We start from the raw sequence: 25,737 nt of genomic DNA, 5'->3' as shown, positions 1-25,737 counted from the left end.
TTGTTTGATTTTAGGTGAGTTAATGTGGGAAAAATCCTGCTATTTTGAAGATGTCACGACAGAGTATTGTTTCCTGTTTAAATTACAAGTAACTTCAAGTGTTTTCAGAAAAAAAGAAATTGGGATTTTTTTTTGGTTAAATCATGCCATCTGAACAGCAACATTTATTTTTTGATGAAAACCAAACTACTTTAAAAAAAGATTGTGATATGAAAAATGAAATAGTTGATACTCTCAGATCAGTACTTAAACCAAAAATTTCAGAAAGTAGTTTTCATTATGAACTAAAAAATGTGAAAATTATTTTGCCGAAGATAAATATTCCAAATGAAATTCTATTGAAACATGACGTTGACAAATACAGAAAATTATTTCAGTGTAAACCGCAGACTGCAAGAAAATCTGTCAATTTAAAGACTGTAAGCTGTGTAGATGAATGTATATTGCTCCATAAGTCTGAGAGAGTTGAAGAAGAGGGTATAAAAATGTCTGCAAAAATACTCAATTTCAACTGTTTAAAGTGCCGAGATAGCACTCGATATAGCCCGAATGATTTGCAGAAACACTTTCAAATGTGGCACCATGGTGAATTACCTTCATATCCTTGTGAAATGTGCAGTTTTTCAGCAAATGACTTCCAGGTATTTAAACAACACAGACGAACTCATAGAATCACTTTAGTAAAATGTGGCATTTGTAACAATGAGAATTTATATACTTTATTAGACTTGACAAAGCATTTTTCATCCACACATTGTGTAAATGGTAGTTTTCAATGTGAAAAATGTGAGTTCTCCACCCAGGATGTTGGCACATTTGTCCAGCACCTTCACAGACATAATGAAATCCTTTATAAATGTGATAAATGCCATTATATCTGTTTAACCAAAGGAGACCTTCAGAAGCACCTTCATATTCACTCTGGAACATTTCCCTTCACTTGTCAATATTGTAGCTATGGTGCTATCAGGAGAGAGTACCTTGTAAGGCATGTTATAACTTTGCACAAAGAACATTTATATGCAAAAGAAAAACTGGAAAAAGACATATATGAAAAAAGGATGGCAAAGACTTCAGCAGGACTTAAGCTAATACTGAAAAGATACAAAATAGGTGCATCAAGGAAGACATTCTGGAAACGTAAGAGAATCAACAATGGAAGTGACAGAAGTATAGAAAAAAACACTCAAGTGCTTAAAAAGGTGAACAAAACACAGGCTAAATCTGAAGACCAGAGCCATCTTGTTCAAGAACATTTAGATAATGAAAAGGGTGAAAGACTATACTGTGAGAATAACGATAAACCTGCTGAGTCAGAGTCAGAAAAGCCAACTCTTCTGTCTCCTGGGCAGTGTAACAGAGCCGAAGAGGGATCAAATTCTACTTCAGGGTTCTTAAAGACTGCTGTACAAGGACCTACAGTGTTAATGGTGAAAAATAATAGAATAACAATTCCTGCTAACTACAGTGCTAAGTTTATGGGCTTCAAGATGGTGGATGGAAAACAACATATTGTGATAAAGCTGTTACCTACCAATAAACAGAATTTGTATTCCCCAGGCTCACAGTCAGGTGCTGCAAGGGACAGCACTGCAAATTTACAGCCTCAGACTTTGGACACCACTGCGTTTTTGACAGGAGTAACAGCGGAGTTAAATGACACGATTTACATGAAAGCAGCTACTCCATTTTTATGTTCATCTCCTATAATTTCAGGGAAAGGAACTTCAGAAAAAGAAATGCCTTTGCTATCTCAAACAGATAATTTGCTTCAAACAGTGGATGATGAAAAAAGTGTATCTTCTTTGCCAACAACATCAGAATTGATTACACCATCAGTGAGTTTGACCACAAAAGTGGAAACAAGAGATAATGTTGACTTATGGGGAAGTCACATTACTCAGTGTCACTCTGAAATAACAGGTACTGCCATTGAAAGTCCAGACAAAGGCACCTGTGCTACCAAACCAAATGCATACAACAGTGGAGATATGCATAATTATTGTATTAATTATGTCAACTCTGAGTTACCTGTTGACTCTTCCAACCAAGGATCATTACCTTTTCATAATTACTCAAAAGTGAATAATTCTAATAAACGTCGTAGGTTTTCAGGAACAGCAATGTGTGAAAATCCTCCAAGAGAATCTTCATCAAGCAAGACCATTACTCAACAACCAATAAGTGAATCGGTTTTATCGCTAGTGAGGAAGGAGAGCTCAAACCCAGATAGCCTGTTGGCATCTATTAGTCTTTTAAATAATAAAGATGGAACTTTAAAAACACAAGCAGAAATTGAAGAACAGTGTGTTTTAGAAAAAGGACAAAACATTGATGGACAGAACCTATTCACTAATGAAAATCAAAATTTAGAGAGCATGACTGAAAAACCCAAGTGGGGTGACTTTTCTAGTATTGAGTCACCTATGATGCCTAGAATCACATCTGTTTTCTCTCTCCAGAGCCAACAGGCATCAGAATTTCTGCCACCTGAAGTAAACCAGTTACTTCAAGAAGTATTAAAAGCAAAACCTGATGTAAAACAAGACTCTGGTAACACTCCAGATAAAGGCTTTCCACTTCATTGTGACCAGCCATTTCAGAAGCATGAGGGAGAAGACAAAATAGTTGAATCTTCAAAAGACTTGAAAGTACAAGGCCTCTTTCCGATTCCATCTGGTAGTATGGGGATTAATGTGCCTACAAATGATCTGAATTTAAAACACAGTGGAAAAGAAAAACAAATGTTGTCAATGTCACAAGATGTGAGAGATTCAGAGAAGACTCCTAGAATTTCTGGCTTTGGTACATTACTTAAGACTCAGTCAGATGCAATAATAACACAGCAGCTTGTAAAAGACAAACTACGAGCCACTACACAAAATTTGGGGTCTTTATATGTGCAGAGTCCACCTCTAAATTCAGAACCCAAAAAGGCTATATTTGTTCAGACTCCAAAAGGCTTTTTTGTACCATTGCACATTGCTAACAAGCCTGGATTACATGTTTCAGGAAGACCACTTCCATTGGTTAACACACAAGGTGTCCCTGCCTCTCTTCTTCTAAACAAGAAACCTGGGATGATTTTAACATTTAGTAATGGGAAACTTGAAGGTGTTTCAGCTGTCAAAACTGAGAGTGCTCAGGCTTCTGGAACCACAACTAAGGATCCTGGCAGAACACCTTTTTTAAAAGTAGAACCAAACGGTAATTGTCTGACACCTGCACTTTGTTCGAGCATTGGCAGCTGTTTGAGTGTAAAAAGTAGCTCAGAAAATACTTTGTCATTAAAAGGCCCTTACATTATTAAAACGCCAGCAGGTTCTTCAGTGAAAGCTGCTCCTACTCCTAATGTAATATCTGAGCATCAGGGCACTAAGTTGAATATCTCAGATTCAGTAAAACAGCAGAACAAGATTTTTCCGAAACCACCTCTTTACACCCTTTTGCCTGATGGCAAACAAGCTGTTTTTTTAAAGTGTGTGATGCCAAATAAGACTGATCTGCTTAAGCCTAAATTAGTCCAAAATAGTGCTTATTATAAAAATATACAGCCAAAGAAACCTGAAGGAACACCACAAAAAATTTTGCTGAAAATTTTTAACCCTGTTTTAAATGTGACTGCTGCTAATAACCTGTCAGTAAGCAACTCTGCATCCTCATTGCAGAAAGACAATGTACCATCTAATAAGACCGCAGGAGGAGAGCAGAAAGAGCCAGAGTCTTCTAGAGATGCCTTACCCTTCTTACTAGATGATATGATGCCAGCAAATGAAATCGTGATAACTTCCACTGCAACATGCCCAGAATCTTCTGAGGAACCAATACGTATCACTGACCATTCAGAAGCCAGGGTATTAAGGTGTAAAACAAATTGTACAATTGAGAGAGGCTTCAGTAGGAAAAAGACTTCGAAAAAAAAGTTATCAAGAGTAAAAACTCAAGTAAGAAGTAAAGATTCTGAAATTGCCTTCGTGTCTAGAAACAGAAGCTGTAAACGAAAGTGTAGGGATAGTTACCAAGAACCTCCAAGAAAAAAAGCATTACATAGAAAGTGTAAAGAAAAAGCAAAGCCTGAAGATGTCCATGAATCATTTGGGTTTAGCAGACCTAGGCTTTCAAAAGATTCAGTCAGAACTTTGCGGCTTTTCCCCTTTAGTTCCAACCAGCTTGTGAAATGTCCTAGGAGAAACCAACCAGTTGTAGTTCTGAATCATCCTGATGCAGATGCGCCAGAAGTAGTAAATGTAATGAAAACTATTGCTAAATTTAATGGACGCGTACTCAAGGTTTCATTGTCAAAAAGAACTATTGATGCTTTATTGAAACCAGTTTGTTGTAACCCTTCTAAAACAAGTTACGATGATTTTTCCAAGAGGCACAAAACATTTAAGCCGGTTAGCTCTGTGAAAGAAAGATTTGTGCTAAAATTAACACTGAAAAAGATGAGCAAAAACAATTACCAGATTGTGAAAACTACCTCTGAAAATGTTCTAAAGGCTAAGTTTAACTGTTGGTTTTGTGGCAGAGTATTTGACAATCAGGATGCTTGGGCAGGTCATGGGCAGAGACATTTAATGGAAGCTACTCGTGATTGGAATATGTTAGAATAATGTACTGTACTTAACCAGTGAAAAGGAAAGTAAAATTACCTTAGAATAAAACAGTGGGTTGAAAACTAATGCAGACATTTTTTACTTTAATACAGTACCTGAAACGTTTAAAAGTTGGCTCTATTTCCACAGAAGAGAGAGTTTTAGTGTGGTATTTGAAAATGCTATCAGTGCACATGTAAGTTTTGAAAGTATCTAATCAGCACAGATGTACCTTGATTTAATATTTTAAATGTGTTCTTGGGAAGTTAGGGCCAAAGAGAATTTTGATAGAACAGTTTTCCCAGTTTAGTTCTTTAGTGACTCTTAGTAGAGGGTAACGGCTGACAGCCACATTCCCTCTCTTCTTCCACCAGCCTTATGACTCTGATAAGTATAGCTCCTCTAAAGATGGTGAGAGCCCTTTCACCATGGGGCTGAAGGAGTTTCTCATCATGTGTGAGGATACACTAAGAGAGCGTGGATAAAGAAGTCATGTACATCTGCAAAATAATAGTTCTTTTGAAGGTAATCAGGCTCCTTTGAGAGTACGTTTAACTCAACTACAGTTACACCTCATATGATGCTTGGTAAGAGTTTTTGACAAGTAGGTCTTTTTTCCTTGTAAGCTGTGTCCCATGTCAGTGATTGGAACACCCTTCCAAGGTGATTTTCTTTTCTAAATGGCTGTGTCAAGCATTGAAGTAGATGGGCTGCCTTGAGAGAAGAATTAAACCCTCCTGGTCTAGTTTGAAGTCCAGTTAAATAACTTGAACATTTTTCTGAATTTTATTATATTCTCCAGTAATTCCCTTGCACAGAACTATGTTTATTTGATTTAAATTGTCCCCCATAAACAAAATGGCCATATTTTTCCCTTGGTTGCTATCCCTTTAAAGAGTGAAACATAGAAGCACTTCCAAGGGAATGGCTTTTCTTGAAAGTTAAAAATTATTCCTCAGAAACTATTTTGAAGCAAGATTAGCAAAGCAAGTCATACTTTTGTGTTTATTATTAATGTCTAAACATGTCCACATTGGGACAAACCATTTTTGTTAGCAACTTTTCAAAATGACTGACAACCCAAAGCAGGTTATTTACTGATTGTTTGCAGTTGAAAATGAAGGAGCATTAATAGTGGACTCAGTGGCAGTGCATAAAACTTCAGGACAGATTCCAAAGGGACGTGCCCAACAGGTAGGGTTTTAAAATGGTTATTTTCATGACAACAGCATCATCAATTTAAACTTTTCACTTTGTAAGTTTGGATCAAATTTTGTTGGATCATTGGATAATGGAATTCTTGTATTAAAAAATTACATACTATATAATTTTTGTTACATTGTTACTACAGGTGTTACAACATTTTCATTGATTGAAAACTTCAGGGCTTCTTTTCTGTATATAACAAAGAATTTAAACTTGTACATATTTTTGTACCGTTCAGTTTGTTATGTAAATTTTGCACAGAAAATTTTTGACATAAAAATTTATTTTCTTTCAATTTAGTTTTGTGCATGCACTAATAAAACTTGTTGTTTAATTTAAAAGGAATATATAAGACTTTACCCATGTTATTTTTTTGTTTTTTATTTCAGATGTACAATTTTTTTGGGGTAAATTCAGTTTTCAGGGATTGAACACTATTGTTAGCAAGTGCCTAAATGATGTGAAACAGTTTACATATGTCAACTGTAACAGTAGGTCCCAAATGGGCCCATTTCCCCAATAGTTTTATTTTAAAGAAAGCCATACATAGATGCTTCAAGCTATCTTGCTATGCACATTATACATGTACTGTTTTTGTGCAGTTTGTCTACTTTCCTAGAAGTGAAGTATTTTTTTGTATAAAATCTGTTACAATTATGTTTCTTAAATTGAGCCTAAGAATGGAGTTGATTGGAAATACACAGTATATATTAATAATGTATATGGTTGTTTAAAGAATGGTAAACATTGTTAATTTCTGTAATGAACATTTTCCTCTATTAAATTTATCTTGTTTGTGTTTACACAATAATTTTTTTACTGTGCTAAAATCAAATGGAACTTTTATTTTAATGGGAAGTATTTAAATTTCAAAGTTTTTTTTTTAATGCTAGAGAACAATGCAAAGTAAAATGGGATTCCCCCCCCCCCCCAAATTATAGGTGAAATTTTGAAGTTTTGTTTGAGAAGGGTGACATTTACTGTGATTTTACTGTTCTGGTAAGGAAAGCCATAGAGAGGCTTATGTTCTTCATAACTGCAATAAAGCTGAAATGTTCTGTTGTTATGGTTAGCTCTAGTATGATGCATCACCTTCTGTGAATAGAGAAGAGAGAGAAGGAGCTATCTTGGCCAATGTTTGCAGCACTACAAAAATACATTTTAGAATAGCCATACTGTTAAAAAAAAATCTGATGTTGAGATACATACTTTTTGCCTTAAGGTCTTAAAAGCTATTTAAAAAGCTTCATGCCCCAGATACTCTGTGTGGTTGGTACCTTTTATGAGGTTTTTTTTTTGTTTTTTTTTTTAACTTAGGTTATTCTGAAGGAGGCAAACCTGCTTGGAGCCTCTTTATTGCCAAAGCAGAAAATCCAAAAATAAAACCCTCTTATCTTTTCTTTCCTCCTGGCTGAAACTGAGCTAAAGGTGGCTTTCCAAAATATATTCATTAGTTTGTGGTTCTTATTACAACTGGAAGAGTTAGTTTTATTTTTGCAATACAGCTTCTAGGTCAGGAATTTGTTTCATTTTTTTCTATTTGTCCACCTTCATTGAAATGGGCCTCATTATTTGTCACTCATTTAAAATAATAATTTAATTTTCAAAGAGTTTACCTTCTTACCCTATCTAAACATTCAGCACAGATTGAAATGTAATAGTTTTTTTTATGAAAAATACTTTTGTTAAGGGGTCAGTGAGGTATTTCAGTAAAGGGTCAGGTATGTAACTTAGGCTTTGTAGGCTATTTAGTCTCTGTCACGACTAGTTAACTGTCATCGTGCGGAAGCAGCCATAAACAACAATGAGTGTGAAAAAAAGGACAGTGGGCCTAATTGGGTCCCACCATATGGTTTACCAACCCTTGCTTTCTCTCAAAGGAATGTTCTTAGAGTGGAAATTTTATTAAAGACAGAAGTTTGATACAGTTTTTGTGTGTGTGTGTGTGTTGTACACTAGCTGTATACAAGTTGTGTAAAAAACTAAAGTACTTGTGTGTGTGTCTGTGTATGTGTGTGTGTGTGTGTATGTATATATATATATATATATTATATTATATTATATAAAATTTACCAATGAAGATGTATTTGTTTAAAAGTGAAACAAATGTAAAGGTAATGAAAATAATGCTAAAGTAGATAGGTCTTTTGTGTGCTATGGGTAATACAACTTATGGAGGGGTTAAAAATGAGATTAAACAGAATTGCTGTGAGAATTTACATCTAGGTTAGATAGATACTAGTTCTTTTAGTGATTTGAAATCACTGGTGAGAAAAAGTAGTAGGAATTCTTTTGGATGAGGGGAAATGGAGGCGAGCTGAAAACAATATTGTATTAATTTGAAGCAGCTCACTTGTGGTTTTTTCTTTTTAATAAGTGATTCCTTTTCACCATTGACATCTGCTTACTTAAGGTATGTCTCATTTGTGCTGGGGTAGTGGCTCTGTTCCTTGCCTCAGCAATTTACTGTGATCCTTGTTTTCAGCAAAGTGCCTTGCGGATCTCATCTGGAAGTTTCTGGGAGGTGTTAAGACTGTGGTATTTGCAGAAGAATTTCCCTATAATGGACAGTTGAAATAGGGTCAGCTTGGTTGATTTTTATGTTCATTGCTCTAAGTATGCTTCCCTTAATAATTGTTAAGAAGTAGTCAGTATCTTGGAAGAGATGGTTTGATAGTCTTCTTTGAATTATTTTTTGACTGTTTCTCTGTCTAAAATGGCGTGTTAATAAATGCCCCAAGCTTTAAGAATCCTTTTTCTTTAAAAAGTGAATATCATAAATTATGGCCGTGTAAACTTGAGTAATGTAGGAAGAATGTTAAGATACTGTACATCAGTTTTGAAAATCATAATTTTAGTTGATGCCAAGGATGTACTTACTAAAAAACAGTCATTCCAGTAAAGACATTTTTAATATGTTAAAAGAAGAATTCTTCCTTAATACTTTAGAGTCATTCAACCAAAAGTGAAGATTATGTTCAGTTTGCAACTCAGATTGCTTCTGTCAATTAAGGAGTGAAACAGGTGCTTGCTATCATCAGTTATTTCATAAGTTATTGCTAATGTAAAAATGATAGGAAAGCAAATGAAAAGTTGAAGGGAGACCAAAATACTATTTGCAAGTCACTTTATTTCAGTATCTTGAAAATCCAAAGGAGTACACTGAGAAATAGTTACCTTTCCTGAACACTTGACAGTAATCATTTGGGAAGCAATAAAAGAAGACCAATTCCTAATAAGAGCCACAACATAATAGTAGTTGTGTGCAGCTGCCAAAAGAAAACCCACAAAACCTAACTGGGAGAAATAACAGTGTTTCTAGGTATAAAATTAACTATAGTCCTCTTTGGTAGATCCCAATTTCCATGCCTGTGTCCCACAGAAGACTTGTATCGAATAGGTGGTAACAGCTGGTTAGTGGTACCCATTGCCCCACTCCCTGTTTCTACAATATAAGGAGAATCAGGGCAGAGCAGTTACAGAATAGTGCAGTCCTCCATTCCCACAAAGCTCTGTTGCAAGAAACCTATCTGGTTTGGTTAGATTGGCAGCCAAGTGGCAGTCCACATCTCTCCCAGCTGTCTAGTGCAGAAGAGTCATATATATGTTCAGCAGCTGGTGAACACTGACATGTCCCATTCTCCCTGGTTCAGGGCTATAGAAGAATCATACTGGGAGGTGGCAGCAGATTCTCCTCCCATACCTTCCCCCAACCCCCAACACAGCTGTTCTACAGGGAGGATTCAAGAGGACATTGAAGAACCAGTTTCCCAGCCCTCCCCACCCCACAACCTGCTCCATAGCACAGAGGCATGGAGGTAGGTTGGAGTGAGCTTCAAAGACCTAACAATATTACCTGTTACAAAGGACCTGACTTTAGAACATACTGGAGCAATTTATACTCCATAGTATTGCTGAAAATAATACAGCAATATCACATAGCAATTAGTGAAGGCTAACAGTTGCTGGTGATACCATAGATACAAGCCAGAAGCTTAAAGACGAGAGAGAGAGAGAAACCAGACATCTCTTGTGATCAGAAAGATTCTGTGCATGCTCAAGGCTGCAACCACACAGAAGCAACCCTGACTGAATGTAGGGCAAAACGTGAAAACTCCCTAAACGGTGAAAGCAGTCTCCAAGCCTCACACAGCTCTGACGGCAAAGGATGTAAATCTCACTGATTGAGGGGGCTTAAGCCCAACCTCTGATCAATCAGTGGCTGATCGCTAAATGGTGCTGACTTAAAAGCAACACCTAGGAAGTCAGGTTTAAAGATAAAAATGAGGGGAAGCAGTGACATCAGAGGCTGCTTACTGTGAGGGGAAAATAGACTTGGTGGATTAGTTCAGCCAAGTCAACTAAAAACAAGTTCAGAGTTGGGGAGGAATATGCAGAGATCCTACAATATATTACCTAAAATGTCCAGTTTTCAATAAAATTATGAGAGACTCAAAACAGTCAAGTGTGACACACCAGGGAAGAAGGCAGTAGAAACTTCTTTGAGGGATAGCAGATGTAGGGTAAAGGTTAAGCAGCTGTTATAAATATGTTCAAAGATCTGAAGGAAACCAGATACAAAGAATTAAAATATGCTGACAACATCTCATCAAATAGAAAACATAAACAAAAAGATAGTAATTACAAAAAAAGGACCAAATGGAAGTTTTTGAGTTGAAAAGTACAATAACCAAAGTGAAATATTTACTAGAGAGACTCAATGGTAGATTTGAACTGGCAGAAGAATCAGTAAACCTGAAGGTAGTGATCGTGAAATCTGAAGCACAGAGAGAAAAAAGAATGAGGGAAAACTGCCTTCCTCATACCACATACCACAAATTAACTCAAAATGGATTATAAATCTAAATGTAAGCAAAAACAGTAAAACTTGGTGAAGAAAAGCACAGAAGTAAGTATTTATGACCATTGTTTAGACAAAGCCACCTCAGATATGACACCAAAATCATAAATGAAAAAATAAGAGACAAAAAGAAATATATAGAATCTTTATTAGATTGTAAAGCTGATCTGTTTCATTTAGCTTGGATTAATATCAGTTTAATTTCAATAAAAAACTTTGCTCTATACAGCTTCACTTCTCCACCACCATGCTGTTACTGTCACAGATTATATCTTTGTAAACTGTACCCATAACTGTAGATTTATAATTATTGCTTTATGCATTTGTCTTTTAAGTTAGTAGGTGGTAGTTACAAATAAAAAGCACATTTTTTTTTCTTTTGTATTCACCTATGCTGGTGTCAGTTCTGTATTTCTTTGTGTGTGTGGAATTGAGATACTATGTAGTGTTATTTAAACCTGAAGGGCTTTTTTTTGTAAGACTGTTCTAGCAATGTTTATCTGAAAAATGTCTGAATTTTTCCTTCCTTTTTGAAGGATAGTTTTGCTGAATATAGAATTCTTGGTTGGCAGTTTTTTCTATGCAGAACTTTGACTATATCATCTCACTGCCATCTGGCTTACATAGTTTCTGACGATAAACCAGCTGTAAATCTTACTGAGGACCCTTTGTATGTGATGAGTCACTTCTCTCTTGCTGCTTTCAAGATTCTATGTTTTTCAGCAGTTTGATTATGATATGTCTGGTGTGCACATCTTTAAGTTTATCCTACTTGAATTTCTTGAAGCTTTTTGAATTGGAAGACTAATATTTTTCATCAAATTTGGGAAGTTTGTGTTTATTATTTTTTCAAATATCCTTTCTGACGCTTTCCCCACCCCTTCTGTCCTTTGAGACTCACATTTTGTATATGCTGTTATGCTTGATAGTGTCCCATGGGTCTCTGAGGCTCTGTTTATTTCTCTTCATTATTTTGTCTTTCTGTTCCTCAACCTGGACAGTGTCAATTGACTTATCTTTAAGTTCATACATTCTTTCTTCTAACTGTTCAAATCTCTCCTTCTAGTGAAATTTTAATTTCGGTCATTTTACTTTTCAGCTCTGTAATGAAAGTTCTATAGTTAAAAGTTCTCTTCATAACATCTATCTATTTATTTATATTTATTTATATTATCTGGTTGAGGCATTATTCTCTTACTTTTCTTTCATTCCTTAAACATGGTTTCCTTTAGCTTTTTGAACATATTTAAAATAGCTAAGTTAAAATCTTTGGAAAAATCCAATACCTGACCTTTCTTAAGATTCCTATTGATTGCTTTTTTCTGTGTATGGGCAATGCTTTCCTCTTTCTTTGCATGCCTTGTAATTTTTTTTTTTGTAAATAGGACATTTAATTGTTTTTATTGAGTTATAGTCATTTTACAATGTTGTGTCAAATTCCAGTGTAGAGCACAATTTTCAGTTATACATGAACATACATATATTTGTTGTCATATTTTTTTTTTTTGCTGTGAGATACCACAAGATCTTGCATATATTTCCCTGTGCTATACAGTATAATCTTGTTTATTCTATATATGCCTGTCAGTTTCTACAAATTTTGAAATCCCTGTCTGTCCCTTCCCACCCTCCGCCCCCTTGGCAACCACAAGTTTGTATTCTATGTCTATGAGTCTGTTTCTGTTTTGTATTTATGTTTTTTTTTAATTCCACATATGAGTGATCTAATATGGTCTTTTTCTTTGTCTTTATGGCTTACTTCACTTAGAATGACATTCTCCAGGGACCTCCATGTTGCTGCAAATGGCATTATGTTGTCATTTTTTATGGCTGAATAGTATTCCATTGTATAAATATACCACTTCTTCTTTATCCAGTCAGCTGTTGATGGACATTTAGGCTGTTTCCATGTCTTGGCTATTGTAAATAGTGCTGCTATGAACATTGTGGTGCAGGTGTCATTCTGAAGTAGGGTTCCTTCTGGATATAAGCCCAGGAGCGGGATTCCTGGGTCATATGGTAAATCTATTCCTAGTCTTTTGAGGAATCTCCATACTGTTTTCCACAGTGGCTGCACCAAACTGCATTCCCACCAGCAGTGGAGGAGGGTTCCCTTTTCTCCATAGCCTCTCCAGCATTTGTCATTTGTGGACTTTTGAATGATGGCCATTCTGACTGGTGTGAGGTGATACCTCATTGTAGTTTTGATTTGCATTTCTCTGATAATTAGTGATACTGAGCATTTTTTCATATGCCTATTGATCTTTTGTATTTCCTCCTTGGAGAATTGCTTGTTTAGGTCTTCTGCTCATTTTTGGATTGGGTTGTTTGTTTTTTTCTTATTATGTCATATGAATTAGAACACTTAAAATATTATAATGTGGCAGTTCTGAAATCAGATTCTCCACCTCCTCTCACATACCCTCCAGGTTTTGTTGTCATTGCTGCTTGTTGTAGTTGTTGTTTGTCTAGTAACTTTTCTGAACTAATTTTGTAAAGTCTGTATTCTTTTTCATGTGTGGCCACCAAAGTCATGGTGTATTGTGGTCAGCCAATGATTGGACATTTAAACACTGGAAATGAAAAAATCTCCCAGTGTTTGCCAAGGGACCTTGTGTGTGTTTTGGTGATAAGCCTGCCTTAGCCTTCAATTCTGACTTCAGCAGAGCTCCAGGTCAGCCAGATATGAAAGCTTAGGGCCTTCTCAAGTCTTTCCTAAGTTGTATACATCCCTGGGTGTGTGGCCTTCCAGATTCCCAGGAGTGTGTTGGAACTTTACAAAGCCCTTATGGCTTTTCTCGCTAGCTTTTTGGTTAGTCTGTTGCTTGCTTCAAAGCTTATCTATCACCTCAGGCAGCAGCAATTAAAACATCTATCTGTTAATGTTTTCAACACTGCCCCTAGGTAGCAACTGTAGCGCTAGGCCAGCTTCATGTCAGGCAAAAGCCAGTCTTCCAAGAACTCACCAGAGTGGTCAAAACAAATAATTACAGTTCTCTGTGAGTCAGGACTGTTCTTTTCCTTCTGATACCAGGTATAGTGGTTTTTATTTTCAGGACTACTGCTAACATCAAACTTAAAGGTGAGAGACTGACAACTTTCCCTTTAAGATTAGGAAAGAGAAAGGATGTCCACTTTCTCTGCTTCTATTAAACATTGTAATGATGGTTCTAGTTATGACAATTAGGCAAATAAAAGAAACAAAAGGCATCCAGATGGGAAAGGAAGAATTTAAAATATCTCTGTTTTTATATGACATGATCTTGTGTGTGGAAAATCCTTAAATCCACTAAAAAGCCTCTTATAGCTAATAAATGTAATTGGCAAGGGTGCAGAATACAAGATCAATAAAAAAATCAATTCTGTTTCTATACATTAGCAGTGAGCAATCCTAAAATGAAATTTAAAAAATTCCATTTACAGTGGCATCTAAAGGAATAAAATGCTTAGGAATAAATTTGGCAAAAGAAATGGAGACTTTTACGCTGAAACTACAAATCATTGTTGAAAGAAATTAAAATAGGACCTAAATAAATGTAGAGACATCACATGTTTGTGCATTAGCAGACTTAAGGTGTCAGTACTCCCCAAATTGATCCACAGATTTGATGCAACCCCTGTCAAAATTCCAGCTGCCTTTTTGGAAGAAATTGACAATCTCATTCTAAAATTCATATGGAAATGCAAGGGATCCAGAAGAGCCAAAATAATTTTGAAAAGGAGAATAAAATTGGAAAACTCAGACTTCCCCATTTCAAAACTTATGGCAAAGCTACTGTAATCAAGATAGTGTAGTGCTGATATAAGTCGATGGAATAGAATTGGGAGTCTTGAGATAAACCCATACATTGATGATCAGCTGATTTTTGACCAGAATATAAAATAACATGAAAAGAACAGTCTTTTAACAGATGCTGCTGGGACAACTGGATATCCACATGCACAAGAATACATTTGGACACCTACCTCACACCATGCATAAAAGATAACTCAAGATGGATCAAAGACCTAAATATTAGAGATAAAACGATAAAAATATTAAAAAGAAACATAGATGTAAGTCTGTGACCTTGGATTAGAGAATGAGTTCTTAAATAAGACATCAAGAGCACAAGCAATCAGAGAAAAAGTAGATAAATTAGAATTCATTAGACAAATTAGAATTCATTAAAATGGAAAACTTCTGTCTTTCAGAGAACTCAAGAAAAGACAATGCACAGAATGGGAGAAAATATTTTCAAATCATATATCTGATACGGGAATTGTACCCAGAATACAGAAAAATGATTACAACTTAATAATAAAAAAGCAAACAACTCATTTAAAAAATGCTCAAAGGATTTGAATAGATATTTCTCCAGAGAAGATATACAAGTAGCTAATAACGAAATGAGAACCTGCTTAACATTTTTAGTCATTAGGGAAATACAAATCGAAAGCACAGTGAGCTATTACTTCACACCCTTTAGGATGGGTATCATCAAACAGACAGACAATGACAAGTGCTGCCGAGTATACAGAGAAACGAAACTCTCGTACATTGTTGGTCAGAATGTAAAATGGTGCAGTCACTTTGGAAGACAGTTGGACATTCCTCAAACTGTCAAATATTTTTACCATATGACACAGCAATTCCACTTCTAGATACACACCCAAAAGAAATTGAAAACATGCAGCCACTCAGAAACTTCTACACAATTGTTCAGAGTAATATTATCCTTAATAGCCAAAAATAGAAACAATTCAAATATCCATCAAGTGATGACTGAATAAACAAAATAATGGTATATCTGTATAATATTCAGCAAAGAAAAGAAATGGAGTACTGACACTATAACGTGGATGAACCTTGAAAACAGTATAATAAGTGAAAGGAGCCAGTCACAAAGGACCACATATTATATGATCCCATTCGTATGAAATGTCAAAAGAGTTATGCAAGTCTTTAGAGACAAAATGGAGTAGTGTTTGACTAGGATGGGAGTTGGTGGAGAATGGAGAATGCCTGCTTATGGGTATGGAGTTTCTTTCTGAGGTGAGAATGTTCTGAACAGATTGTGGTGATGGCTGCCCAACCCTGAAAATAGTAAAACCCACTGTTTAGTTTTAAATGGGTGAATTTTATAGTATGTGAATTATATCTCAATAATGCCATGAAAATTATCAGCTAGTACAAATTGGTTACCTATTAGAAGGGGAAGATGGGATGCTAAGGAATCCAGAAATGGCAAATGCTGAAATCAGCTACTATTTTTAGTACTGAGAGAATAAGCAAGGAAGAAACTAAGCACTTACAATAAGGCTCACCAAGCCTTAGTCTGAGATTCAGACCTTTTTGAAGAAGTTGTAGCTGCCACAGGGACAGCAAGCCTGCTGATAGTGAAGGAATTTTCTAAAGGGTGCAGACCTGAGCCGGTTTGTGGGAGTAGTCAATTCTGTGGCTGTGAAACTCATTGAAGGGTGCTGGTCTGCTATAAACAGCCTGCTGAGTGTCAAAGAGACTCACTGGAAGGTGCTGGCAGCCTTGAGCTGGCCCACAGGAAGTTGCCCCAGTGAGTGGCCGACAACCTCACTAGAGGGTGTGGAGCCTAAAGGGTGGCTGAGAGAAATTCACAGGAACAGGTGGGCTAAAGCCAGTTAGCAGAAAATGGCCTGAGGGGTTGCAGAAGAACTAGATGGATGATACCACAAGCCAGAGCTGGTCTGCAAAACTGTGACCTGCTATGTGGCTGAGAAACTCCCAGGAGAGTGATTGTCACTGGGCTTCCCTAACCCACTAATAGGGTGAAAACACACTGGAACCAGGACTTGTGAGTCAAGCTCCTTTGATTGGTATCCTGATCTTGCTAATTGTTATGATAATTGAGACCCCCTGGCTTCTGATACTTAAATGCCGCTGTCAATGTCCCAGGGTTTATGACCTTTAGCCCTAGATATCATTAGCCCTGGCCAGTTAATGTTTGCTTCCTTCTTACCAGAGCATTTCTGATGGCCTTGGTGAACACACTTGTCCTTTGGAACATAATTCTCTGGTGGGTCTTCTGCCCTCATATAATCCACTCCAGCACACTCACTTCCCTGAGCCTTTTAATTCTTTCCTCCACTATCCGCAATAGCAGTTCAGGCATTTCAGCCTCGGTCAGTGAAGGTCATCACTTTTTCTAGTCATCCAGGAGCCACCCAGTGAGTTAGCATTGTCTCCTAGGGTCCTTGCCAGAGTGTTAAATCATGTATCCTAAGAAGTGACCTTAGGTTAACAAATGGTTCCTTACCCAGACTTAGATTCTGGCTCTTTTGCTCCACTTGAGGAACTCCTTCAGCTCCTGCTAGTACGTGGTACCTAATTCTTCAGTCACTTTCAGGATGTATTCTTCTCCTTCGTCAGCAGACCTAGTATATCCATAGCTGATTCATGCTGCAATTTAACTTTAGTTATTGGCCTAACAGCCAAGACAGGAGGTGGGGCATATCCTGAGGGGTATTTCTGTTGCCTTGCAGGAGAGAAGCCTCTGCAGTGTCTTCCCACACACACACAGGTGATGCTAGTTCTTAATGAGTGGGTAACTCTGCTGACTCTGAGAGTTCGGAGGAGTCTGGGAAGCCAAATAATTGGTGGCCGTCACCATCAATGATGGTTTCACCACCATTCATCACTTGATGTTCTCATCCCATTTGTCAGGGTCTCAGGTTTTTTGAACTAGGACTGTGATCTTGATATAACAGAACTGTCTTGGCTTAGCATTAAATTATCTTTGCAGCCTAGCAACTCTGTTAAATCCTGAGTTTGCTCTTCAGCTTTTTCTTTTCTCCCACTGCAGGAGATTAGCAGTTGCCACTTTGTAGCAGGGATGTTTCATGCTTCAAATCCCCCCAGGATGGAGTCTTTATTGTCGGCTGCTGGTGAGTAATCTGGTTCAATGACCCCATCTTACTGCCTACTACTCCTTGTACTAACTCTGTCATTTGGGTTTTCTGGGGAGGAGATGCTAAGATGGAGTTTGGAGTGCAAGAGGTTTATTGAGCAGTAATGCCTGGAAGAGTTAAAGGGGAGGGAGCAAGATTGAGTAAGAAAAGCTTTCACACCATAATGGAGATCCAATACTGGTGAAAGAAAAGGAATGGTGAGTGGAAGCAGGATTGGGTAGAAAGAGCCACAGACTCCCATGCATCACTGATGAAGTCAGCCAACCCAATGGATGCTTCAGGTCAAAGACTGTCCATTAGAGGAGTTCCATATTGGGCAGAAATGGCCGGACTGAAGGCTGCTTAGGAAGAGCATAGATTTGGCTCAAAATCTAAGGCAGATTCTGAAGATGCTAACAGCTAAAGGCTGTCAACTAACTGCACTCATACAGCTAAGTGCCAAATTTTTCTTAATGGGAGATCCAAGCAGTGTACCTCCATGGCTGCCACGCGATGGGGCAATGTCAAATAGTGTGACATTCATGTAACTGGAGTCCCGGAAGGGGAGGAGAAGAAGGAGAACAGAAAAAAATATTTGAAGAAAAAAACGATTGAAATTTTTTCCCTAAATTTGATGAAAACTATAAATCCAAAGATCCAAGAAGCAACATGAAATTCAAGCAGGAAAAGCACAAAGAAAAATATACCAAGACACATTATAATCACATTCCCATAATCACAAGATAAAGAGAAAATTTTTACAGCAGCCAGGGAAAAAAAGCACACATTATGTAATGAGAATCAAAGATAAGAATTACTACAAATTTGTCATCAGAAACGCTGCAAGCTGGAAGGGCGGAATGATATCTTTAAGATACTGAAGTCATCCTAGAATTCTTTCTCCAGCAAAATTATCCTTCAAAAATGAAGATAAAACAAAGACTATTTCACATACGAGAAATCATAAGTTATGACCAGCAAAATTGCACTGTCTTAAATGTTAAAAGAAATTCTTCAGGTAGAAGGAAAATGATACCAGGTAGGTATTTGATCTATACTAAGGAATTAGGAGCACTGGCCATGGTGAGTAAACAAATACGAAAGACTGACACAACAGAAGTTGACACAACATTGTAAACTGACTATACTTCAGTAAAAAATAAATAAATAAATAAATAAATAAATAAATAAATAAATAAATAAATAAATAAATAAATAAATAAAGGTATAACAAATCCCAAAGGTCTATGCATATAATATGAAATCTTCAAAATACATGAAGCATTACTGACAGAAGTACAAACAGAAATCCACAAATCCACAATTATAGTTAGACATTTTAACAGCCCTCTCTCAGTAATTTATAGAACAACTAGGAAAAAAAAAATCTGTAAGGACATAGAAGACTTGAGGAACACTTCCAATCAACTTCAACAAAATGACATTTGTAGAACATTCCACCCTGTACCTTCTTTGCAAGTACATATGGAACACCCACTGGATCATTATAATTTTCAATAAATATGAAAGGATTAAATTCATGCACACTATATTTTCCATCTACAACAGAAGTCAATTAGAAATCAATCTCAGAAAAAGATTCGGAAAGTCTGTAAATAATTGGAAATTAAATAGCACTTTCCTGATTAACCAATAAAAGAAAAAAATCATAAGGGAAGCTTGAAAATATTTTGAAGGAAATAAAAGCGAGAAAACTATATTAAAATTTGTGGGATGTTCTAAAGCTGTGTTGAAGGGAATTTTCAGCTTCAAATAGTTATATTAGAAAAAAAAAGTTTAAATTCAATTGTGTAGGCTTCTATGTTAAGAAAGCATGTAAAGAAGAGCAAATTAAACCCCAAATAGGTTGAAGGAAGGAAATAATGAAAGTATCTATGGAAATCAATGAATAGAAAACACAAACAATAGAGAAAGTTAATGAAACCAAAACCTGGTTCTTTGGAAAAATCATAAAATTGATCAACCTTAACTAAACTGATCAAGAAAAGAGAATATGTATTACCAACATCAGGAATGGAAGAGGGGGATTACTACAGATCCCACAGACCTCAAAAGGGTTATATGAGAATATTATTATCAACTTTGTCAGTAAATTTGGCATCCTTGTTGAATTAGACAAATTCCTTGAAAGACACAAATTAACAAAGCACATAAAGAGCAGAAAATATCAGTAGCCTGTATCTATTAAAGAAATTGTATTCATGGTTTAAAACCATCACACAGAGAAAATATTTTGCCCACCCAAATGGCCTCATTGATGAATTCTATTAAATGTATTAGGAAGAAATAATATCAATGCTATATGCATTCAGAAAATAAAGAAGGGACCATTTTTCATGTCATTTTATGAGTTCAGCTTTACCGTGATCCTAAAACCTGATGAAGACATTATAAGAAGAGAACACTCCAGACAAATGTCCTTTATGAATGTATATACAAAAATCCTTAGCACTGGATTAGCAAATCAAATCCAGCAATATATAAAATGGAGGATATATCACCATTAGGTAGGGTTTACTCCAGGGAAGCAAAATAAATATTCACAGTACATATATCTATATCTATATCTATATATCTATATATCTATATCTATATCTATATCTATCTATCTATCTATCTATCTATCTATCTATCTATCTATCTATCTATCTATCTATCTATCTATATCTCAAGGGACTTGTATCCAGAATGTGTAAAGTATTTACAATTTAATGAAAAGAAAAAACCCATTTTTAAATGGGCAAAAAATTTGAACAGACATTTCAAAAAAGAAGATATATGCACATTAAAAGGTGTTCAGTATTATTCATCATGAAGAAAATGCAAATTGAAACCACAAAAGGTACTACTACATACCTACTAGAATTACTGAAGTTAGAAGACTGACAATATTAAGTGCTGATTGCTAGTGCCATTGTAAAATGGTACATCCACTTTGGAAACATTTTGGCAATTTCTTACAAAGTTAGAAATGCACTTTCCTTGTGATCCAGGATTACTCCTCCTAGGTATTTGCCCAGGAAGAATGAAAACATATGTGTACACAAAGAATTCTATACAAATGTTCACAGCAACTTCAATCATTTAGTCCCAAAGTGGAAACAATCAGATTCCCATCAGTGGGTGAATGGAAAAACAAATTGATATATATCCATGTGATGGAATACTTCTCAGCGATGAAAAGGTACAATTGGTGATACACATAAAAATGTCTGTCACAGCTGCAGTAAGAGTGGTTTAGATCCCGGAGTGCAGGGTCTCCGAACCACTGCCCTGGCTGACTGGTTATAGCACAATTCAGGCTTCTGATATCACAGACTTAGTCTTCCCGTTGTCCACAGTGAGTAAACTTGAACAGACTTTATGTTCCTGCAGCTGCAGTCTAGTTTGCAACATCCTTGAAACAGAAAACAGGAACTGGAGTGGTTTGTCTCCTTCAGCTGTTATGCAACATACTTCTCTTTGACTAGTGACTCCTATTCTGCCACCTGACTTGCCTGAAATTGTCTCTTATGCAACACTACATGTTTGTCAGGCATTAAAAATCACAGTGAGGGCCTCTGAAATCTCTTGAAAGCTTTTCTATTCTTAGAGTAGTACGTAGGGCCACTCTTCAGTGCTCGCTTATGTGAGTTGCAGGGGAAGACCACTGTCTTGGGTTGGGTGTTTCTCCCAGCTTTTGGGAGGAGTGAATCCCTCCGCAGACTGGCTTATGTCCCAGAAGATTCCCCAGACTCTGCTCCAAGAAATCCACCCCACTGGTGCTGAATATCAACTGACTGTGGGTTAGTATAATCTCATGGCTGTACTCCTCCACCTGACCCAAGTGGTTAGGCCACTTTTGGGGAAGGAAAGTGGGGAATGGGGCCGAAGAGATTTTTCTGGAGCCAGGATTACTGTGGTAGCAGATGGAATTAGTGAGGATTTACTTAAGTAGAAAATAATTCCATGTAACACTGAAGAAAACTGATAAACTAGAGAGCTCATACTTCACACTATAAATGGATGCTTTGCTTTACAAAAGATAAACCCAGTTTTCTTTAAATTGTGAATTATCTCTTCTAGTACTAATTGTCACTTCTATTCTAAATAATTCCACTGTTTTCCAAAAAGGGGAAAAAAACCTTTTTATTTAAAATTTCCAAAACCCACTTGTATCTCATTTCATTGTATTAGTTTCCTAGGGCTACCATAACAAAGTACTGAAAGTTGACTTAGAAAAAACAGAGATTTACTGTCTCCCAGTTCTGGAGACTAGAAATCTGAAATTAAGGTGTCAGAAGGGCCGTGTTCCCTCTGAAACCTGTAGAGGAATTCTTCCTTGCCTCTTCCTAGCTTTTGGTGGTTCATTGCCAATCTTCAGCACTCCTAGGCTTGTAGATGCATCACTCCAATTCTCCGTCTTCACGTGGCGTCCTCCGTGGGTATCTCTTCATGTAGTCCTCCCTCTGTGCATGTCTGTGTCTTTGTTCAAATTCTCCCTTTTTTAAGGATACCAGTCATACTGGATTATGGCCCACCCTAATAGTTTCATCTTAACTTGATGACATCTGCAAAGGCCCCACAAAGTCACATTCTGAGGTAGTAGGGGTTAGGGCTTCAGTATATCTTTTTGGGGGGACACAATTCAACCCACAAAGTAAATAGTAATCATAAAAGTATATGACATTTAAAAATACAGTTGTCTTTATAAGCAAGTTTGTGAGTTACTCTGAAATCATTACCTTCTAACATTTCAAAATCTTTTCAGAGATTGCTATCTTATTCAGTGATCAAATGCATTCCTCATTTAATTATTATTTATCTTAATTAGCTGCTTTATCATTTCAGAGTTGTCTAAAGTACACGATAGAATAAAAAGCTTTGATATGACAAAGTGTAATACATTTCTGGGATGATCTAAGACCTTGGATGTGGCTGCTAACAATAGTATCTCTTATTCTTTAGTGCTAATCGGTGTCTATTTTTATGCCTTTGTTTTGTGGGATGTTTTCCTATGCTTTTAGTCTAGTTTTGCTCTCATCCCACTCTGAATCTCATATCAGGTTTAGGGTCCATTTAATAGACATGCAGATCAAAGAGGGTACAATTATATTTAGTAAGCAAAGCTAACAACATAATCATGGACGAGAAATTCTAGAAAGTTTCTCTCTTTCTTTCTTTCTTTCTTTCTTTCTTTCTTTCTTTCTTTCTTTCTTTCTTTCCTTCCTTCCTTCCTTCCTTCCTTCCTTCCTTCCTTCCTTCTTCCTTCCTTTTCTTTCTATCTATCTATCCATCCATCCATCCATCTCCCATGGTTAGGAGCACTCACAAAAAGAAATCATTACATCCCCCTTATCTGTACTTATAAATATCATCCATTATCTGTATTTTATTTTCTACACATTAAAATTTTAACCAAAACATAATTGCCAAGCATTGACAGTAGATGTCCTAGTTATATTAGTGCACCAGTGACCATTGTGGTGGCCTAAATTTCCAGCAGCTTCGTTTTATCCAAGAGTATCATTTTCTTACTTTGAGAATAGAGTGTTATTTTATTACATGACTGAAAATACTTTACACCTGTTTCTTTTAAATAAAGACATTTATTTGGAGAATGTTAGTAGCATGATAACTCAGCCTCACCAGATATTTAACAGTTCATCAGGTCAGGCAATAGAATAAGTCCATGTGAACTTCTCAAAAAAAAAATCGATGACCACCTCAATATCTTCCTTATCTTCTATTTTATTACTGGATGATTCATAACCCGAAATATGAAGTTTTGGGACTTTTTCTCAAAAGTAGAAAGGAGATGTCTGAAGCAATGATGTTGACCTCCTTTAAAAATTTTTTTTTTAATTTATGAAATTTTAACTGCGTATTTCAGTCTTGTGGAATCTTTTGTGTTATTCTGATTGTCAATAAGAACCAGGGGATTATTCTGATGATTCTTGATGATTTCAGCAACACTTCTGAAGTACTAGAGTGAGAAAATATAAATGAATTATACATTGGCATTTATATTAACCTTAAGCTCCACTCCTCTCATGTTCTCCCACTCTCTCAAGTTAGTCAGAGTTCCTAGGTCCCAGCTGACATTCTACCCAAAAAAGTCAAATTTAACAAAGGCTGTAACCTTTGAGGTGGCAGACCTTGCCCATTCAGTAAGACTGAAAACACAACTGGCAGCCTCAATTAGTATAACTACTTAGAGAATGAATAGATCAGAGCTTCTCCCCACTCCCCATATATCCACCCTATGGACACCAAAATAAATAATATATTATTATTATAGCATCTAGAAGTACTGACCGAGTCCTTTAAAACTCTTGATTACATTATCTATAATAAAAATATTATTTCTCCCATATACTGAACATCTGAATGGAAAATGAAAACTTTGGTTATATGATGTCAACAATATGAAGATTTTGAAAAATCTGTCTGTATTTGTGTTTGGGTATATATGGGGAGAAAAGTAACTAATTGATTAATTGTTTAACTTTTTTGTTTTTGCAGCTGATTTGGCATTATGTAGATACAGTATTGAGTGTTTTATAGCTTTGATATCTGTTTGCTTTATTTTATTGGCCATGGGATTTTGAGTTACTGAATAAGTTGTTTTTCTGTCCATGTATGAATATCTCAAATACACTGAATTAGTGTAGAAAGAAAAAATGTGTTAAAGGATAATGGCAACCAAGTTATGCTCAATTCTTCATTCAATTAAATCACAGATTTACCTCAATTTCACTCCCTATTTCAAACATTTCAATCCCCAAACCACTGCAACAAAGCAATACTCAAAGATATTCAGATGACTATAAGAAAGAATGAGATGCTTGTTCCGTTTTCCATTCAGATGTTCAGTATATGGGAGAAGTAGTATTTTTATTATAGATGATTTAACTAAGAGTTTTAAAGGACTCTGTCAGTACTTCTAGATGTTATAATAATAATAAACTATTTATTTTGGTGTCCATAGGTTGGATATCTGGGAACTGGGCAGATGCTCTGATCATTTTAAGGTAGGGATGAAGATTCTTTAGGCCAAGAAGAATCACTGCTTATGAGTTTCCTATCAGGACAAAGACGTCTAGAGCCCCTCTGAGAGCTCAAAATTTATGAGAGAATTTCAGGAGCTCTAAAGAAGACAGTTCCCTCACCCACCCTTAAGCCTCTTATAGAAGCACTGGACTGGGAGACTTTGGAATGAAAAACCATCCATTCAATGTCACTCTGTCCTGTTAGGATCATCACCATCTTCTACCACTGATTGCTATTGAGGAGCATATACTTTAATAAAAGATTTGTCAGATAAAGGTTTCAGTAAAAATGAAGGTTTCTGTGAGTAGGGAAAAGCAGATAGTTCTGTTAAAGTTTAACTAATGTTAAATGATAATGCAATATTTTAAAACCCAGGTTTGGTTTTGGTCAGTATTTTGTGCTTTCAGATCCAAAAGGATTACGTTTTCTAACTATCTGAGACTTCATTAAGAGCAAAATAAAGCCCCAAACTATAAAACTCCTAGAAGAAAACATAGCGGGAAAACTTCATGAGATTTGGCAATGATTTCTTAGATATGACATTAAAAGCACAGTCAATAAAAACAAAAATAGACAAATATGACTACATTAAACTTAAAAACTCTGTTCATCAAAGGTCACAGTCAATAGAGTGAAAAGGCAACCTATGGAATGGGGCAAATGTTTGCAAATTGTATATCTGATAAGGTGTTAATATCCATATATATGGATATTATATATACACACACACATACATACAAGGAATATTACTTATCCATAAAAAGAATGAAATTTTGCCATTTGTGACAACATGGATAGATCTAGAGTGTATTATGCTAAGTGAAATAAGTCAGAGAAAGACAAATACTGTATGATTTCACTTAGATGTGGAACCAAAAAACCAAAATAAATAAATGTAACAAAACAGAAATAGACTCACAGATACAGAAAACAAACTAGTGGTTACTGGGGAGGTGGTGGGGTGATAAGCGAAATAGATGAGAGGGATTAAGAGGTACAAACTTCTAGTTATAAAATAAATAAGCCATGGGGATGTAATGTACAGCACAGGGAATATAGTCAATAATATTGTAATTACTTTGTATGGTGACAGTTGATAACTAGACTTATACTGGTATT

General features: G+C 36.1%; 2 protein-coding genes across 15 annotated transcripts in view; one reads left to right on the top strand and one right to left on the bottom strand.

Moving 5' to 3' along the window:
- The window catches only part of ZNF518A (zinc finger protein 518A), an 80,867-nt gene that overhangs the window by 48,352 nt on the left and 6,778 nt on the right, over window positions 1-25,737 (top strand). For 12 of the 13 annotated variants that reach the window (XM_032491199.1, XM_032491205.1, XM_032491201.1 and 9 more), the window contains one exon: window positions 15-7,719. In XM_032491199.1, the coding sequence (XP_032347090.1) occupies window positions 144-4,613 (4,470 nt within the window). In that variant the 5' untranslated portion in view covers window positions 15-143 and the 3' untranslated portion in view covers window positions 4,614-7,719. Of the gene's footprint in view, window positions 1-14; window positions 7,720-17,480; window positions 17,563-25,737 lie in introns of those variants that run through there. The other variant, XR_004323859.1, reaches the window with a different exon arrangement.
- BLNK (B cell linker) overlaps window positions 23,155-25,737 on the bottom strand; it is a 73,806-nt gene continuing 71,223 nt past the window's right edge. For both annotated transcript variants that reach the window (XM_032491207.1, XM_006174405.3), the window contains one exon: window positions 23,155-23,551. In XM_032491207.1, the coding sequence (XP_032347098.1) occupies window positions 23,432-23,551 (120 nt within the window). In that variant the 3' untranslated portion in view covers window positions 23,155-23,431. The remainder of the gene's footprint in view (window positions 23,552-25,737) is intronic.

This window comes from Camelus ferus, chromosome 11 (assembly GCF_009834535.1).
Source record: "Camelus ferus isolate YT-003-E chromosome 11, BCGSAC_Cfer_1.0, whole genome shotgun sequence".
NCBI classification, from domain to species: domain Eukaryota; kingdom Metazoa; phylum Chordata; class Mammalia; order Artiodactyla; family Camelidae; genus Camelus; species Camelus ferus.
The sequence above is the reverse complement of the archived record's forward strand: the minus strand, read 5'-3'. Positions and strand labels throughout refer to the sequence as shown.